This window comes from Pongo abelii, chromosome 15, assembly GCF_028885655.2.
Source record: "Pongo abelii isolate AG06213 chromosome 15, NHGRI_mPonAbe1-v2.0_pri, whole genome shotgun sequence".
Lineage (NCBI taxonomy): Eukaryota > Metazoa > Chordata > Mammalia > Primates > Hominidae > Pongo > Pongo abelii.
Window position 1 is genome coordinate 73,187,568 of NC_072000.2, and position 18,531 is coordinate 73,206,098.

General features: G+C 52.5%; 1 protein-coding gene across 5 annotated transcripts in view; it reads right to left on the reverse strand.

The window, feature by feature from the left end:
- The window catches only part of ACTN1 (actinin alpha 1), a 105,349-nt gene extending 88,294 nt beyond the window's left edge, over positions 1–17,055 (reverse strand). For 3 of the 5 annotated variants that reach the window (XM_054530230.2, XM_063715595.1, XM_063715594.1), the window contains exon 1: positions 15,982–16,427. In XM_054530230.2, coding sequence (XP_054386205.2) covers positions 15,982–16,086 — 105 coding nt within the window. In that variant the 5' untranslated portion in view covers positions 16,087–16,427. Of the gene's footprint in view, positions 1–15,981 lie in introns of all 5 variants that reach the window. The other 2 variants (XM_024231894.3, XM_024231895.3) reach the window with 2 other exon arrangements.
- Positions 17,056–18,531: the final 1,476 nt, after the last annotated feature.

The following is an 18,531-nucleotide window of genomic DNA, read 5'->3' on the forward strand; positions in this document are numbered from 1 at the left end:
TCCTGCCCCTCCCTCCCCAGAACTTTGCACTCCCTTTTTCTTGCCTTTGGTCACACTCTTTGCAGGCCCACCTCCCCTTGACCCTGCCCCCGCACCCGCTTGGCCTGACTCACATATTCCAGATTTGATTTTTAGCTCACATGATCACCTCCTCCAGGAAGTCCTACCTGTCTCCTCCAGGACGGGCTGGAGCCTTCCTTGGAACTCCATTCCCTATACCAGGTGTGATATCTTTGTATATGACAAGGAAATTGCCCGTCCCTGGGTCTCTCACTCACAGGCCTCCTTAGAGACAGAGACCATGCATCTATCTGTCCCTCATCTGGAAAGAATGTCTGCTTTATGTTTGTTAAGTCTAGGTGGCAAGCAGGTAGATATTCATTTTATTATTCTCAATGCTTTTTCTTATGTTTGAAATGTCAACTTTAAAAAAAGATGATCCACAGTAAACATAGTTGAGTAGATGAACTAGGGCTGGCTGCAGTGCCTTCTGCCCCAGTGTGTGTTTGAGAATCTCACGTATCCAGCTGAACTCACCCTTCAGAAACTTTCCTCCCACCTGGGGCTGGAACCCAACACCACCTGGCCAGTTATCCAGAGCAGTTAGTTCAAACCCTCCAGCGAGCACCTGCAACTTGCCTAGCATGGCAGCACCACAAAGATGAGTTTTTATTCATACTATGACATCATTTTTTCTCCGCTTGTCCTTTCTCACTTGAGAAGTTCCTAGCAGTTCACACTAGCACACTAATCTCAGTGCCAATAAAATAGCCCAGATGGTTAAATATTACAGGCAATTCGGTTGCTAATTGCTGAAGCTGAGTAATGGGTATACGGGAAATCACTATACTATTCTCCCTACTCCTCCTGCGTGTGAATTTTCCATAAGTTTTTTAAAAATTCGTTCATTTATTCATGCAACTAGCATGCATCGTGGATAAAGAGAGAAATCAGAATCATCTCCCCATGAATTCGTACTTCTATTAAATTCTAAATTGCTTGCTACCTTATGCCACCCCAGGAATTAAATATCTATTGGCATTTGTAACATAAAGGTTATGCTGACCTACCAAAGGATGAACAGCAAATAAGGGGCTCCAGCACTGCCTCTCCTGGACTGTGGGGAGCAAAGAGCCTTTCCGACCCTGCCTATTCCCCCTACACTTGAAGGCCCCCATGCACAGGGTCGTCATCAAAAGGCAGCAAGCAGCTGCTGGAAGCCAACAGCATCCCTCCAACTTAAAGGCAACTTTCCCTCAAAAAACAGGAGTCAAGTACCCTCCATTCTACCTGAGCCACCCCCCACCTCCACTGCTCAACACAGCACGGAGACTTCAGTCTCCATGACCACAGAGGGGCCGCTTCCCTGGTGCACAGGAATGTACGGGTCAGGAGAGAAGTGTATGCGGCCCGGGAGGGTGGAGACTCAGCTCCATCTCTCATGAGGGGCCTCCCTTCTCCAGTCAGGGCTGACAGCTGGTGCTCGCCACCAGAAGGAATGAGCTAGCAGAGAGGAAGCAACTAGGACAGTGGTTAGCAGTGTGGGCTCTGGCCAGGCAGCCCTGAAATCAAAGCCCAACTGCCCACTAAAAGCTGTGAGTTGGGAGAAAATATTTAATCTCTCTAAGCCTCAGTTCCTTCTGTAAAGTGGGACTAAAAATGTCACAGTATCTTTTCCTCATAGGGCGGCTATGATGATTCCTTGGTATAATGCACGTAATGGACTTAGCACAGTGCTGGACATGCGGTAATAAGTGCTGGCTGTTAATACCAAGATCACCACCGTCACCAGGCTGCCTCTCTCCTGCAGGCTCATTTCTCCATTCCCTCCTCAACTGCAAACGCAGGAGCCAGTCCCAGGAACATCAGAGTGTAAGGGCCCGCATGTGGATCACTACCTCCAACTTGGCAGGGCACAGCTGCCTGCATGTGTGAAATTCATCTGAAATTGACCACCCACACACTAGCCAGAACCCCAGCAGCTTCATCTGCTTTCAGAATACAGAGGCCCGCCCCATGTGCATCTATCTACAGGTGTTCTGGAGCCCACCTGCAAGGATGACTTCAGAAGATGGCTTACGTGTACCCAGAATAATGAATCCTTACCAAATCTAGCCCCACAAGAAATGAACTCATGGCAGATTGTCCTTGGACAAATCAGACCACCACTATGGACCTCGTCCCTTTATCTGAGGGAGAAGAAGGGTAGGTGACAGTGCAGGTCCCTTCTGGCTTGGGCATTCTATTGATTCCTTCAAACTGCTGCAAAGGAGAGAAGGGCCAGAGCTGGGCTCTGGAAATAAACAAGTGAAAGACAAGGCCACCTATTGACACCAGTCCCTTGGGCAGATTCTAGGCTGAAAGCCTTGCTCCCTGGCTCCAGCCAGTGTTTCAGACCCACTGAGCCCACAGGCAAGCAGCCTCCTCACACCAGGCCTGTGGGTCAGCCAAGTCTACACAAAGGACCAATTATGATCAGTCCACCTTGCAATTCTCCTGAGCCACCTCCAGCATCCCCACCCCCAGACACACCTGGAGCACCCAGGATAGAAGGCAGAGCTAAGTTACCCTTCACCAACACCAAACAAGGGAGAGTGCCTCCCTGATTCTCCCCTCCCCAGGCACCTGGCCTCCCGCTCAGGACCACACCCTAAGCAGGTATTTCCAGAGCCAGAGTGAATGCGGAGCCCAGGACACACAGAGCACTGGCTTCTGGGTTTGTCTATAAAGGAAGCGCATTCACTTGGCCCCACTTGCATCCTCCCTAGAGGGTGAGAACAAACTCCTCAAAGCTGAAGACACAGAGGGCTCCTAAAGAAGCTGTGTTCGCAGAATAGTTAACTTCGGGGCCAGGCTACAAAGCCCAGGAGTCAACTGCAAGGTCACCTTTAGAAGTGCCTGACTCGGATGAGTATGATGGTTCATGCCTGTAATCCCAGCACTTTGGGAGGCCGAGGCAGGAGATCGGTTAAGCCCAGGAGTTTGAGACCAGCCTGGGTAACACAGCAAGGCCCTGTCCCTACAAAAAAATAAAATTATCTGGGCATGATGACACACTCCTGTGGGCCCAGCTACTTGGGAGACTGAGGTGGGAGACTCAATTGAGCCCAGGAGGTAGAAGCTGCAGTGAGCTGAGATCATGCCACTGCACTCCAGCCTGGGTGACAGAGCGAGACCCTGTCTCAAAAAATAAAAACATAACTAATTTTGTTTTTTAAAAAAGTGCTTGACTCTGCTGAGTGTCCAAGAGGGCAGAAACACAGAATGTTGGCATCACCCCAGACCCTAGAGATCATCTGCATGTGATAATCCAAGTACAGCCTTTAGAACAGAGCCCCATCACCATCCTACCATCCAATTTCTCGGTTTATAGGTGGTTTCGGGTGTGACTTATCCAGCATCACAAAGTGGCCACAGGCAGCACTAGGACAAGACCTCGGGTCTCCTGAGGCCTCGGTACCTAACACACAACCATTCTTCCTGTTCCTGGGGGACAAGATAGGTTTCTGCCAAACAACTCTCTGGCCTAATAAATCAAAGAAGACAGTCTTTTCACACCTATCCCCACTCCCAAATGCCACTCCCAAAGTCCCAACAGAAAGGGAGCAGGAGGCAGGTGAAAGCTTTGCTGAGGCCCCACAGTTATCTAGATCCACACCCCTTGGGATACTGTGGCTAAAGACAGCGGGCTGCTGACATCCAATACTCCAGAGAGAACCCTCAGTGGAGGGACTGGAAGGAGAAGGAAAACCAAGACCCAGGTTTTACTTCCTTTAAGGCCCACAAACCCACACAAAAGGACGAGAAATTCCCTGTGATTTTCTGAAGCAGGGCCCAGCCAAATGCAATAAGGGGCAGGGTGCAGAGGGACATGTCAGTATGGCCAGCACCTTGGAATCTGATGGGCAGCTAGCCAAAGAAAAAACGCAGCTAGGCTGGCTGGTAGGGAGCTGGGAGGTCTGTGCCAGTTCCAACCAGCCTGCCATTGGAGGCACCAGCTCAGAGAGGGGCGTTGAGCAGCATGGCAGGGGCTGAGGTCATCCTAGGCTGTGGCCCCATCCCAATGACAAGGCCAGCTTCCCTGGCCCCTGTCCTCCTTCTGATTCCAGGACACACCTCTGAGTCCTGAGGAGCCAACTGGGCCTCTGCCCTGGTCCCAGAAATCAACCTCATCTCTGGGGTGGTCCTTGGTGACTCAGACCACCACCACCCAGGCCCTCAGCATCTGTCAGTTGTCTCCTGCACGACTACAGCTGCCACACTCCTGTCCAAAGGCCCTCACCACCACTGTTCATCAACACTGGATACTCGGTGAATACGTAGTATGCGCAAGCTTGATTCTTGCTTACCTGCTCTTTGGGGTGCTGGGATGAGCTCATCAGGGAGCTCCTGCAAGTCCGTTACTAGGGGGACCCCAGGAGACTCCACAAATCCACCTTTGATCACTCAAGGAGCCTCAGATCAGTTACAGATCAGTGACATCCCCTGAGAATCCTCTAAATGTCTTTAGAGAGGAGTTTCACAACAGTGCCCCAAGAAAGTGTAATGAAGGCAGGCAGGCTGCCACACATCTGTCCTTTCTGACTCTCCTAGCCCAGGTACTAACTGGGCAAGGCAATGGCTGAGTGGCTGAGAGCCAGAAGATAAGAAGGCAAGAGCAGGGAAATCAGACAGGGACAAGGGCCACTCCACTGGGACCCCACTTGTTGTCCTTGAAGCCTAGGAATGGTCCTGGCGGAGTGGGGCTCATCGTGGCTCCCCACATCTGGCCTCTTCCAAAACTGTACATGCAGCCCAAGCCTCGTATCCAGAGCAGTCTCTTGTCTTGCAGAGCACAACCAGCTTCCAAATGGCACAAGAAGCTGCTGAGCCATAAAATATAAACTCATTTAGAAGCATTACCAAATTCACTGCAGCTTTTCGTCATGACATATTTGCTTTATCAAGAAGTAATAAAAGCACAACTACTACCCTAGGAGGCGAAAAAAATGGCAACGTGGCATAGGTCCCTAGGAACCTGAATCTCAAGCCCAGGAAAAGAGGGCAGCAAGCAAGGGACCAGGGACCCATAGGTACGGACACCAGATGCCACACACACGTGTGGGTGGAAAGAGAGTAAGATACTCCTGCCCTCCCTCATCAAACATCAGCAAGTCTTTGAACTCTGGCGGGGTGCAGGGCGGCAGGTGTAACCTACGAACACCACCGCAGAGGCAAGAAGCCGGGTTCAGTCCCACCTGCTGCCTACAAGGAGCTGTGTGACCTGGGCAAGTGCTTTGGAACTCAGCAGTCTCAGCCACAAAACAGGGATGGCAGAGCTCCCGCAGGTCTACCTTTACAGCTCCAGGGCAAAGGAGACGTGGGAGCAAAAGGAGCAATGAACAGAGTGATGCATTGGGTATGACCCCATCTACACAAAGTTTTAAAACAGGCACAAAGATATAGACAGCTATAGAGGCAAGAAATGTGTAGAAACAAAAACACCAAACTTGGAACAGCGGTTAACTCCGGTGAGGGAAGGTTACGGGATCAGGGAGAACGCTGGGGTCACAACTCTACAAGGTACTCTTTCCTGAAAATAAAAATCTGAAGCCAACGTGGTCTTTGTGAACTGGCTTCAAGATCAGAAAATCTAGAAATACTTGCTGTAACCACCTGAACCTTTCAGGTCTTTCCAAATACACTCAAATGGCCTTTACCTCCCACTAAGCCATCCATATGGGTATTGTGAGGATTACATTAATATCTGTAAAGCACTTAGAAATGTGCCTGACCCAAAGCACAGTACCAGGGCTGGCTGCTGCTGCGGGCAGGGCAGGGGGACGCAGGGATGCTCAGCTCCATATTTCCAGAACAGTCCTAGGGCCAGAAGGTGGGCCTATGCTGAGCTTGCTTCCGAACCAGTGGCTTCTGGGGAAAAGGCGTCAGGTACAGGCCCCCCAGCCAGGCACCTTTGGGTGCTATTGTGGCCTCCTTGCCCGTGCCAAGCAGCCTCAATGAGGGGGTGGCACATGGGCCCACTATATAACTGAGACCCCAATGTGGCATTCCTTAAAGAAACTATATATAATGAACCTCCAAATATAAGAAAAGAGAGAAAGAGGAAAAAGAACAAGAGAAAAAGAAAGCTACAAAGCAAATCTTCATTTGGAGCTAAAGTTGGGAAAATATGCAGATTTCTAATAAGAGGCCTCAGGGCTTCATGCATGCAAAGACACCTCCACGCAGCCCCAGCCACCAGTATCCAAGATGGACAGGAAACCTGGGGTCTGGCCCCATTTCCCTGCCTCCAGGAAAACACAATTCATAAGCCACCTCCTGCATCTCCCAGCTCCCAGGGCCAAGTCTGGAAAAGCACTTTGGGTTCCTGGAAAGAAAGGCCCTTACAAAATATCGGGAACTCGACTGGAAAGCGCCATTATCTATTATCTGGAGGATGTCTGCGGCGTTTAAAAGGGAGCCACTCCTCTGCCAAGGTCAAGGAGATGGCCAAAAACAACAGAGGGGCTTCTTGGAGCCAGAGAGACACATGCAGCCAAACGCTGACAGACAGGCACCCCATGCTCACAGACCCGACAGACACAAGTGTTAAGACAGAGGACCTCGGTGGAGGCTGCCCTCCTTTTCCTGGACCAAGCCCTCATATTGGGGGTGTCAAGACTTGACTCAGAAGAATTAAAACCTCCACTTCTCTGTTCCCAAACCACAGGCTGTTATGCGTTGGACATCTCCACATCAGACATAAGGAGAAAAGACAGAGTCTGATTTTAACAACCCCTCCCACCCACATGCGAGGCTTGGTGCCTCTTCCAGCCTGGAAAGCCAAGTTCCATTAGGGGACTGGCCTGAAGGAGCCCACCCACCTTGAAGTTGCCTCCCCTCCTGTCATTTCACCTACAGATGATTTGAAAATAGAGCTCAGATGCTGTCTCATTCCCATCAATTATAATCAGCTTTGCAGATGGCTTTTAAAAAATAAATCTTCAGGCCCATAAAAATGCTCCCCTACAAGCCCTGGCCTGGCCTCAAATCACAGGCCTTGTGGCCATGCTCTCAACAGCCTCGCAATCACCCACCACTAAGAAACAGGAAAAACAAGGTAACGGAGAGGAGGCTCCCTTCCCCCAGCCGACTGCTCTTCCGCCTGGAGCTGAACATTTGGGGCCTCTGATTTAGGCCTGGAAGGTTCAAAGCTGGGGGTCAGGAAATGGCACTGCCCCCCACTTGGTGCTGATCTCTGACCTGGCACAAAAACTCCCCAGCCTTGTAACGCCAAAAGCCAACCTAAGTCCCCCACTCCTTCATCAACTTTCTAAATCGTCTCAAGGCTTAAACAAGAACCTCAAACGTTACGAGTTTCACGTGCACAGACTTTTAAAATCAAAATAAACCTGAGCCTCAGCTGCCTGGTTCAAAGCCTGTTTGGTTCCCGTGGTGACCACAAAGGAAGAGACTCTCTAAACAAAGGGAAGGACAGACAGAACAGGTGAAACTGAAGGAACCAAAACAAGAGAGAAGGGGAGGGTGCTGCTGAATCTTAAAGCAGGGAAAGCTAGCTCCCAAAAGCTGGGGTCAGCACCAGAAGAGACCACCAGGAACGTGGGATTGGGGAGGCCTCCAGGTTCAGGGGATTTGGGTCTATTCCTGACAGTTACTGCTTCAACTGAAAAACACAGAGAAATACAACTTGCATCCTTCACTACCTTTAAAACCAAGAAAAGTACCTTCACTGAGGCCTATGTCCATCCCCTTAAACCTCACAGACCCTCCTGTCAAAGACCTGGATTGAAAACCAACTCTACTTCCAGGCTACACAAAGCCTGGTAAAGTCGCTTAACCTTTCTAAGCCTTATTTTCCCTGCATGTAAAATGGGGATAAGACCTCACAAGTTTGCTCACCATGATTACTGGAGAGAAAGCCACACATGGAAGCACAAATGTTAAAAATGCACCACAATGAGTTGTTCTCTTATTTCAACTCTATATAAGCCTTGCCTCCCAATTCAAACATAAACTCCTTAATAGCAAAGAGTGTGTCTATACTTCTGGTTAAAAGCCGAGTTCTGAGGTCAATCTGCCTAATCTTGGGCAAGTTACTTAACCGCTCTGGGCTTCCATTTCCCTGTCTGTACCAAGAAAACTAACAGTCCCTTCCCCAAAGAGTTGTTTGACATGTGGAGGTACTCCAAACTATTCAGCATTTAATCAGTGTGAACTATTAGTCTTTGTACTTACTTGGAAAACCAAGACATAGTTAATAAATACTGGTTGGTTGGTTGGTTGGATGGTTGATATAAAACAGGTAACACACCTTTCCAGCCTTCCCTCTCTCATCTGTTCCCTTCCCAGGAGGTGGACAGTGTTTAAATTTACCTCTGAGTACCTTGGGCTTGTGAAATGCTTTGAACCAAAATGAATGGCTCCCTTTAAGGGTCAAGGGTGCCAGCACCTTCATTTCCAGGCCTCTCTCGCTGTGCGGCTGTGAGCATGTTGTTCTCTGTCTCTAAACTCAGGATCTTCATCTATGAAGCGTCATCATCCCACATATCTTACAAGGCTGTCGTCAACGTTAAATGAAGGCACTGACAAACACGTCTGACATATACTCCATGTGCAAGAAGGGTTTCCCTAGGTCCCCCAGCCCTGACCTGTGGGTGACAGGCCTAGGGAAGACCCCACTCCCTCTTAATGGAGAACAGATCCCTACCCCAGAAGTAGCCTGCTGTAGCCAAGGACCAAGGAGGCAGTTTCCAGGGGAACAGCCTCCTCTGCAATGTACGCCCGATTTCCATCTTTGGCTGCCTTTTATTCTCCTCCTGCTTCTGTAGTGGGCTAGGTCACCTTCCCCACGATTGCTAGGCAACCTCCAAGAGTGGTACAGCTGCCTCCTTTGGGGGGCACCCTGGCCCTGCCCTCCCCTTCCCCCACCTACAACCCTAAGGAAAGCTGCCTCTCTTGGACTCCCACCCTGCCAACCCTGGGGAGAGCACACGGAGAGAAGCAATCCCAGGCCAAGAGGGTTTATAGACAGAGGTCAGGGAGAAATTTTTCCCAAGGACTGAGACTTGGAAAATGAAGGCCACCCTCTCCCCAACCCACCCAGTCTTCTGTTTGCCTGTGCATATCTATGATCTATTCCTGGTCAGTTTCCAAGGAAAGAGCCACATCCTTCATCCCGCTTTCTACAAAAGCTCCCGCCCTTATCTTCCTCTTCTAGACTCCTCTCACTCATCATGAACCTGGACCCCAGCTCTGAAAAGTGGGCATGACAGAGAAGGGGACACACAAACAGGGGAAGAGGGACAAGGATGGCAGAAGCCATCAGAAATCCTGTGAATGCTTGTTTACCTCTGGGAGGTGGGATGACAGGCAATTGTCATTTTCTTCTTTATATTAGTTAATAATTTATTAAGTTTTTAAAAATTGAGATAAAATTCCATGCCATTAAGTCACCATTTTAAAACGTACAATCTAGTGGTTTCAGGTATATTTGTGAGGTTGTGAAACCACCACTACTATCCAATTCCAGAACATTTCCATCACCGGGGTTTTGTTTGTATATGTTTGTCTTGGGTTAAATGTTCTACCCACGCAAGCATTTGTTGTATAAGCAGCAGAGCAAAGTTGAGAGGGAGTGCAAATGCTGGAGCCCAACTGCCTGGCTTCAGATCCCAGCTCCACCATTTGCTGACTGCGTGGGCCTGGAGGAGTTCCGCAGCTGCTCCGAGCCAGCTCTCTCATCTGCAAAATGGGATAACAGGAGGACCCATCTCACAGGGTTAGATGTGCTCATGCATGTAGAGTCCTTAGGACAATTGCTGATAATTACCATGTGCTCAAAAAGGGCGAGCCACTATAATTATTATGAGAAAAGGAATTTTGTTAACTTTATGGCAGAATGGTACATGCGGAAGGGGCCAGTTGGGGTCATGAACGTTGCCACACACAGCTTTGGGGCCTGCCCATCACTAGACCAGACTCACCATGCCCAGATAACCAGACTTGCCCACCAGATAACCCCCTGGGACGACATGAAAGGAGGGAAAGCAGGAGAGGCAGAGAAAGGGGAGCCTGAGCAACCCTCTCCATGCATTTCCCCCCATCTGCTGAGAAGGGAAGGATTCCTGGGAGCTTGGACTTGATGCCCAGCCTGGGGATAGGTGGGAAACTGATATGGTTTGGCTGTGTCCCCACCCAAACCTCATCTTGAATTGTAGTTCCCATAATCCCCACACGTCGTGGGAGGGACCCGGTGGGAGGTAATTGAATCATGGGGGTGGTTACCCACATGCTGTTCTCGTGATAGTGAGTTCTCACGAGATACAATAGTTTTATACGGGGCTTTTCCCCACCTTCGCTCTACACTTCTCCATCCTGCAGCCATGTGAAGGACATGTTTGCTTCCCCTCCTGCCATGATTTTAAGTTTCCTGAGGCCTCCACAGCCATGCTGAACTGTGAGTCAATTAAACTTCTTTGCTTTATAAATTACCCAGTCTTGGGTATGTCTTTATTAGAAGCGTGAGAATGGATGAATACAGAAACCTTGGTCATGCATGAAGAGGGAGGAAGAAGGGGTTCCAGGGTGGCTCTGAGCCCTGGTTTGCTGTGTCTCCTGTCCCTACTACTCCTAAGGCTACTTGCCTCAGTCAGAGCCAGGTTTGGCCAAATAGTACTTAGGAGGCCACTGGCACCGGCACCGTGGGAGATGGAGCCAGAACCCCGGGCTAAATTGAATCCTGAGTCCTGTGGGGGCTGACCCATCTGCCAGAACTAAGGAAGCAGGCTCAGCAGGTTTCCTGTGCTCCTGGCCTCTCTGCCGTGACCTCTCTGGGGAGGTGCAGACTAGAACTGCCCCAACCATCTCAGCTGGTGGGTTCCAGGACCCCACCAGTGTCCATGGCGAGTAACTCAGCCCAACACAGGACCCTCTTGCAGAGACGTGGGCCTACCAACATCTCTCTATGCACTCTAAAGAGGGCATAAAAGCAGGGCCAGTGGGGAAGGTGCCCTTTGGCTCCATACCAAGTCCAGGAAAACCACAGGTGGGTTACACATGGAGGCAGCTCAGGTGGGGTTAACTGGCTGGGATGATCCCAACAATATCTGTAGAGAGGTGTGGCCTTGAGAGTCTGGTCTGTGACCTGTCCAGACGGCCTGGCCACCTCTCGCAGAAAGGTGAGAGGTCAGCTCTGGGAGGGGCAAAGCAAATGGAAAAGAACAATGAAGCTAAGCATAGTGGCTCACGCCTGTAATCCCAGCCATTTGGGAGGCTGAGGCAGGAGGATCTCTTGAGGCCAAGAGTTCAAGATCAGCCTGGGCAACATAGCAAAACCCCCATCTCTATAAAACACAAATTTAAAAATTTTAAACTATAATAGAAGAATGATAAGGGAGAATAATGGGAGGGGGTGTTCCCCAGCATGGATAGTCACTGTTGCTCTGCTCTGCCCTTTCAGGCATCTCCCTTCTCCCCACCTCTGTCCTACAACATCACACACACACACACACACACACACACACACACACACACATGTGGCTGAAATGCCAGGGAAAGGTAAGGCTCCCAGCAGAACCACTTTCCTTTGAGATGCACCTCCAATTCCACCAGCTCCTGCCAATGGCCATTATTGGCAGAGCCTGTTGCAATTCTGCATCTTTCTGGTTCCCTCTCTACCTAAACCATCATTTTCACACTCCACACAGCAAGCAGAGCATCTGATACCTAACAGGGGGTTAATGAACATCTATTGATTGCCTTCATGAGAAGGATCTATATTCTCACCCTATTAAGGGCTGGGCTCTTTCCTAGAGACCCGCTGTAGCACATCTGCGACTAGGCCACATTTCAGGCTCCGGCTGCCCCACCCTGGCTCCAGGCCCCCAGGTCTTGTGTGACAAGTCTTTGAGCCAGACTGATGGTTTATGGCCCCCAGCCAGGTGCGCAGCCCCAGGCCTTCCTCGAGAAGATGAAAAGGGATGTCCAAGTCCGACACAGCCGGCAGATCCTCCTCCCTCTGTAGTCCTCCACCTTGACTGGTGGCCTTGGCTATAGCTCCTGCAATGGCCTCACTGTCCAGAAGGAAGTGCAAACAACGTGTCCCTTCTTCCTGTGACCTAGCCTCACCTGTCTGCAGAATCGGGATGTGGGCCTTATTCACAACCACCTCTACTCACTTGCCAACGTTGCCCCTCTGTTTCAATATCCATTCACTCAACAAGTATTGATTAACTTCCTACATGTAAAAGGCTGCAGGCTGGCACCTGTGGAAACACCCATTAAACCAGAATCTCTAGGACTTCAGAAGGAAGAGAGAAAATAAAATTTAACAGCAGAAGCTACCATTTTACATATCTGCTCGCATCAAGCCAGCAAGGTGGGTATTAGCTCTTTTTTATAAGTAGGGAATTGGAGACTCAGAGAGGAACTTGCCCAAGGTCACAAGCCTGAAAATAATAAAGCCAGGATCCTACACCGAGTTGATGCTCTCTCCAGCTTGACCTACACTGGGTACACACATACACCTAAGAACATGAGCGAAATTACATAAGGGAGAAAACTGGGGGCTGCGGTCACCCTGAAAATAACAGCAACTCCTAGGAAAAGCGACTTCAGAGCCCAGCCTCAAAAATCAGGAAGAGTATGAAACCTGGAAAAGTAGAGGAAATGCCTCTAATCCATGTGCTCTGTCTGGAAGATAACTGCATTTTGTGTCTGGAGGCATGGCGACCAGCCCATGAACTCCGTACCGAAGCATTCTTTGAAAGAGGGACAAGCCTCGGCCAAGCCAGTGCAGCTTCTTGAGTCATGCCTCCTGCCTGCACAGACTTCTCCCTGCCTTCACATCAGGCCATACTTTCACCAAGGAAGCATTTCTCAATGCGTCATTTAACCTGATTCCCCGGAAGAGTCCTGAGGGCTCCGCAGGCAGAAATGCGTCCCATTTACAGAGGAGGAAACCTAAATGGAAATGCCACAAGAACGGGAACTTGGTCTGTCTTGCTTAGTGCCCCATCCCTAATACCTGGAACTGTGTCTGGCCCAGAATGAGTGCTCACAAAGTATTTGCTGAATGATCTAATAAAAGCTCGATGAAATGTAAAGACTTGCCCAAAGTCTCACAAATAGCCATGGCTGCACCAAAGCTAAAAAGGGGGTCTTCTGCCTTCTACCGGGTGACCTTTGTATCCCTTTATACTGTGTCCTCCTCTTGCCTTCCTCACACTCACTCCCCTGACTCCCTCTGGAACCATCAGCCTCTGTCCACTTGTGGACTCACAAACCCCGCCTCCCAGTCAGCAGAAAGAGTGTCAAAAGCACCCCGCCTCCCAGTCAGTAGAAAGAGTGTCAAAAACACCCCGCCTCCCAGTCAGTAGAAAGAGTGTCAAAGGCAACACGTTTACCTTAAGTCTTATCCCTCACCTGTAATACCACCTCCTTAATATCACCCTGCTGAGAATTAGGCAGGCCAGAAATTCTGCAGACTGAGGCCCACAAAAGATAATCTAGAGAATTAACAGGAAACAAACAAAAAAAAAATGTGGGTCTGAATCTTCAGAGTCAGGCCCAGAGCTCCATCTGCCGTGGCCCCTCCATCAACCCTGCCCAAAGCACGTGTCGGCTCTCCTGGTTCCGAGATGCTCTGGCTCTGGCTGCTAGGCCCAGCTTTCCTGCCTCCCTTGCCAAGGAGGAACAAGTGAGGGGAAGCTGCCAGTCCCAAACATGGCTGCATCCCAGCCCCACCAAACACAGTCTGGACTTGGAGCTGGTTACTTCCCCTCTCTGGCCCTGGTTTCCTCGTCCTTGTGCGTGCCTGGCACATATCAGCAAATGCCAGTTCTTGGCACTGTTGAGTTTGCCTCCAGGATAACCCAGTTTCCCAGACCACCTCTTCCTACCTGGCTGCCCAAAGGCCTGGGGCACACCCACTGCCACCCAGGTCAGAGCCCTGGGAATCTATATTCTTCTCCCCAACTGCGTTTAATATATTCATTCATTCAGAAATATTAAATACTATGTTCAGGCCGGTGCTCAGTGTCTGTCCTCTAGGAACTTGGTCTCACAGTCCTTTCAGGGGCCTAGTTCCTAAGCAGCTCTGTTACTCCTGCCCCTCCCAGGCACAAAGCAGGTGCTCCCTAAGCAGGGATTTCTCCTTCGCTTCTAACCCCCAAGGAAGACCCCAATCCACCACCCTAATCTCACTTCTAATTTAAAATCCATTCTCAAGAAGGCTTCACCCTGAAATTATTAAAAAGCCTTCTGCCTGGTGCCCCATAGGGATCTCCAAATTACCTACTCACTTTTCACTTCCACCCACAGCACCCATGGTCCCAGGAAATAAGCCAAGTCAGTGGACGACTGTCTGCAGCCCCCAGTCCTCAGCTCTTACTAGGAAGATGACAGGAAGAGGGGGAGTTTAAGCAACTGGCACATAACAAAGAAGTCAGTTCGAAGTCAGGGGACCTTCCCATGTCCGATGTAGATGACCGATGTCGCTGTATAGGGCCCAGCCCCGCATAGGCCTTGGGCACTGCGGCCCAGGTCATCCTGCTTTGAGGAAGCCCATTGTGTGTGTTTTAGATTACCTCTGCCTATCTGATGAAGTGAGTAAAAGGGCTCCGTTTCAGGGCCTAGGATTCCTGAGTGAGCTAATACAGGATGCCTTTGGCTGAAAAAAAAAAAAAAACTTCAGTCGGCTCTATAAACTACCCCCCTTTTAAGTTTAAAAAAGGGAATGAATGTTACCATTTTTGGACATGAGCGTTCTCCCTCAAGCCCAGCCCTAACCGCACTATCCAAAGGGACGCGCCATCCTGTCCCCCCCCACCCAAAACCCCATTCCCAGATCAGCATGGGGGTGGGGAGGGTATGAAACGGGGAGGGACCGGATGGAAGCGGGCAGACGGGAGGAGGGGGAGGGAAAGGGGTATTCAGGGTACGTGGCCGCCTGGGGGCACGGGCTCACCGCGCAGGCAGGAAGCAGCGGTAGGGTTGAGGCGCCCTCCCCCCACCACCACGAGTGGTTTCTGACCTCTTCCTGCCACTGGCCACTGTGCCCGGGTCCCATCGCCAGCTCCGAGCCCAGCTCCCGTGGCGGGGCGCGCACCCGGCACACCGCGCCTGCCTGGGATGCAGCGCCGTGGCTAAGTAGGGATCCCCAGTGACTGGCCCCAAATATCCCCTAAGACAGACCCTCGTTCTGGAGCCCCTCAACTCGAACCGAGCTGCCCACCTTTCCCGGGGGTCGGAGGGGCAGGACGTAGACGCAAGCCCATGTGGGGCTTACAGCTTCCAACCCACTGAGTTAAGCAATAAAACGGTCTGCTGTCCTGACCCCGCCCCCACAGGGCCCGCGGGGGAGCCCGCGTACGCCCCCCAGTTTTCTCGGCCCCAGCCGCACCCCAGCTGGTCCCTCTCTAGGCAGATGCGGAGGCGGCCGCCGATCTCTCCGGCGCTCTCCCCTCCGCCTAAGGGGCCGCAGGGTCCCAGGAGGCCCGCCGCTCAGGTTGAACCCAGGGCGGCCCAGGAAGCGGCGCTGCCACCGCATGCCATATGGAGAGGTGGCCGGGGGCGGAAGAAAAGGGAAAATCGATCCGGAGCAAGCAGCCCCGAGCCGGGGTCTCAGACCCAGCCTGAAGAGCACCGCCCCCGCGCACAGCCCACGCGGGGATGGTCGCAACAGCCACAGGGTGGCCTGGACCACGGACCCCCAAGGAGACCTGCCCGCCAGCGGCGCCACCTCCCGGCTCTCCGGCCCGGCGTTCGCGGGCTCCGGGGCAGGGGCGCTCCCGCTTCCGCCAGGCGCCTGTAACCCAACACCCCACCTCGCAGGGGCCGCACCGCCCCCGCCCCATCCCGTGCGCGCCCGGAACCGGTTCAGAGCCAGGAGCCGAGAGCCCGGCGGGCAGAGCGGGTCGGGGCTGGGGGCTGGGGGCTGGGGGTTGGGGGCTGGGGGTTGCGGCGGGCGGGGAGGCTGCTAACCTTTCTCTGCTGCTTCTCCCAGGCCGGGTCCAGGAGCAGGTCCCGGTCCCAGTCCTCTTCTGGCTGCATGTAATCGTTGGTTTGCTGAGAATCATAATGGTCCATGATGGTGCGCGCGTGCTGGGGTCTGGATTTCTTCCTCCACCTTCTCTCTGAGCAACGGCTGCTGCCCTGGCGTGGGGAGGGAGTAGGGCTGGGCTGGGCTGGCGGGGCCGGGCTCGCTCCCCTGCGCCCGGTTCCGCCGCGGCGCTGCTGGCGAAGGCTGCTACTGGCGGCGACAGCGGCGGCTGGGCTCGCGGACTGCCTGCCTCTGGGCGGGCGCTTGGACCTAATCTCCACGCACACTGAGCTAGGCGGACACACTAGCGCTGCGTGAGCCGAGGCGGGCGGGGGCGGGGGGAAGGGGCAGAGCCCTCCCGAGGCTCTCCATTGGCCAGGCCGAGTTGCCCAAACTTCCCCCCATCGCCTCTCATTGGGAATTCTTGGCATCCGTCAGCCGGGCTGCGGCGCATATAGGTGGACTGGGCGGCCCCCTCCCGGCGCGCACACCCCCGCCCACTCCCGCGGTGCCCGTTCCCCCGCGGCTCATGTGACGCCAGCTTAAGCTGAACGGGACCGAAGCCGGGAGACGCCTCCCCGAGCTCGGGGACTGAATGGCAGCGCGCTTGGGAGCCCCAGGAGCCGCCGGGATTGGACCCGTTCCCCGCCACCGTTATTGCCCCCCCCACGCGCGCTCCAAACCCCAGGGTGGGAGGGGGCTGGAGAAAGGACGCGAGGAAACCCAAAGAACATTCATTTTCTCTTTCCCAGGGAACCTGGGTCTGGGCAGGTCGGCACCCTAGAAAAGGGGGCGGGGTGGGGCAATGGAAAGGAATTTCTTGGGAATTTCATGACTCCACCGCCTCCCCCCCGGCCCCGCCCCACCCCACCCCAGCCTACCCCACCCTACCCTACAAGGCGCGACCCGGCTGATCCCTGCCCTGCGGGAACCCGATTTCTCGCCAGCGAACTGCTCTCAGAGGCTACCGAGCGTTCCCGCCTCGCCGCAGGAACCCTTCCAGCTCGCCCTCGGGCTCTGGGGACCGCTCCGCAGCGGGGCCTCCCGGAATTCCCTGCCGATCTCCGCGGGCACACTTGGCTGGCTGCTGCGGCCAAAACTACCTTCGCGTGGCAGGGTCCTCCCTCCTCCTCACAGACACCCCGACATCACCCTCAAAACTGGAAGGGACAGCCCCGAGTGATCTAGGTAGATCTACTCCGTTCCCCCCTCCCACATACACACGCGTGACAGATGGGGAAACTGAGGCTCAAAGAGCCGAGCGCGGAAAGAGCTTGTGGACTCCACAGGCCAATCCTGTAACCTTATGCCTGACAAACAAAACCTTATTGTCACTGGAGGAGGATGGAGGGCGGGAGTGACTAAATAGCTCTAACTTCTGCTTGCCACCTGCCAGGACTCCTTTCCCTGGGCTTAGTAAGAGGAGAGTCTAAACGCGCTAATGCCCGGGAAGGAGCAGGCCTCGCGTTCTGGCAGGCTCCTCTATGGGATCCCGGTTCCGAAGAACAGTAGCAAATAAACCTCTCCTAGGTTATGCACTGTATTGTGAACAACAGATGTGCCAGTCTTCCACCCCAGCACCCAGCACATAGTGGAGCTTAATTTATGGATTTGAGGCTGGCCACGGTGGCGGTGGCTCACACCTGTAATCCCAGCACTTTGAGAGGCTGAGGCGGGCGGATCGCTTGAGCCCAGGAGTTCGAGACCAGCCTGGCCAACGTGGCAAAACCCCATCCTTACTAAAAATACAAAAATTAGCCGGGCATGGTGGTACACGCCTGTAGTCCTAGCTACTTGGGAAGCTGAGGCGGGAGACTCGCTTGAGCCTGGGAGGTCGAGCTTGCAGTGAGGTGCATTTTCACCACTGCACTCCAGCCTGGGTGACAAAACAAGACTGTCTCAAAATACATACATACATATATGGATTTGGCCCTTTATAGCCACAGGCTTCAGAACCCGCAGATACCCAGGCTGACTGTGAGGGACTTGAGCATCCTCAGATTTTGGTATCCATGGGGATGCTGAAACCAATACCCTGCCAATACTAAGGGAGGACTGTATTTGTAGGATGAATGGCTGCATCAACTGCAATTTTGCATCAACTGCAAAAATTAAAATTAAAATTTAAAAATGCAAATATGTCAATTCAGAAATGGGTGAAGGAGTTAGAGGAAGAAGTTCACTGAGAGGAAGGGCCCTGAATTATGGGCTGGAGTTTGTCCTCTACCTTCTCTCCAGGCGATGGTGGATACCTGGAAGGCCACCCATGGAAAAGGTGAAGAAAGTGCCCCCTGGTTCTCAGAAGAGCCGCTGCTGCTGTTGTGAGCAGATATTGGGTGGTGTCTCTGGCTGCATCATTTGTCAACCACACATATTCATATGAGTGTTACCCTTCAGCACTGTGCCTTCCAGAAGCCCCTGGTGGAGGAAGCACTGCTTCTGAGCCACAGAGACTGCTGATCGATGGACTATTTTATCACCGCTTCTAAACT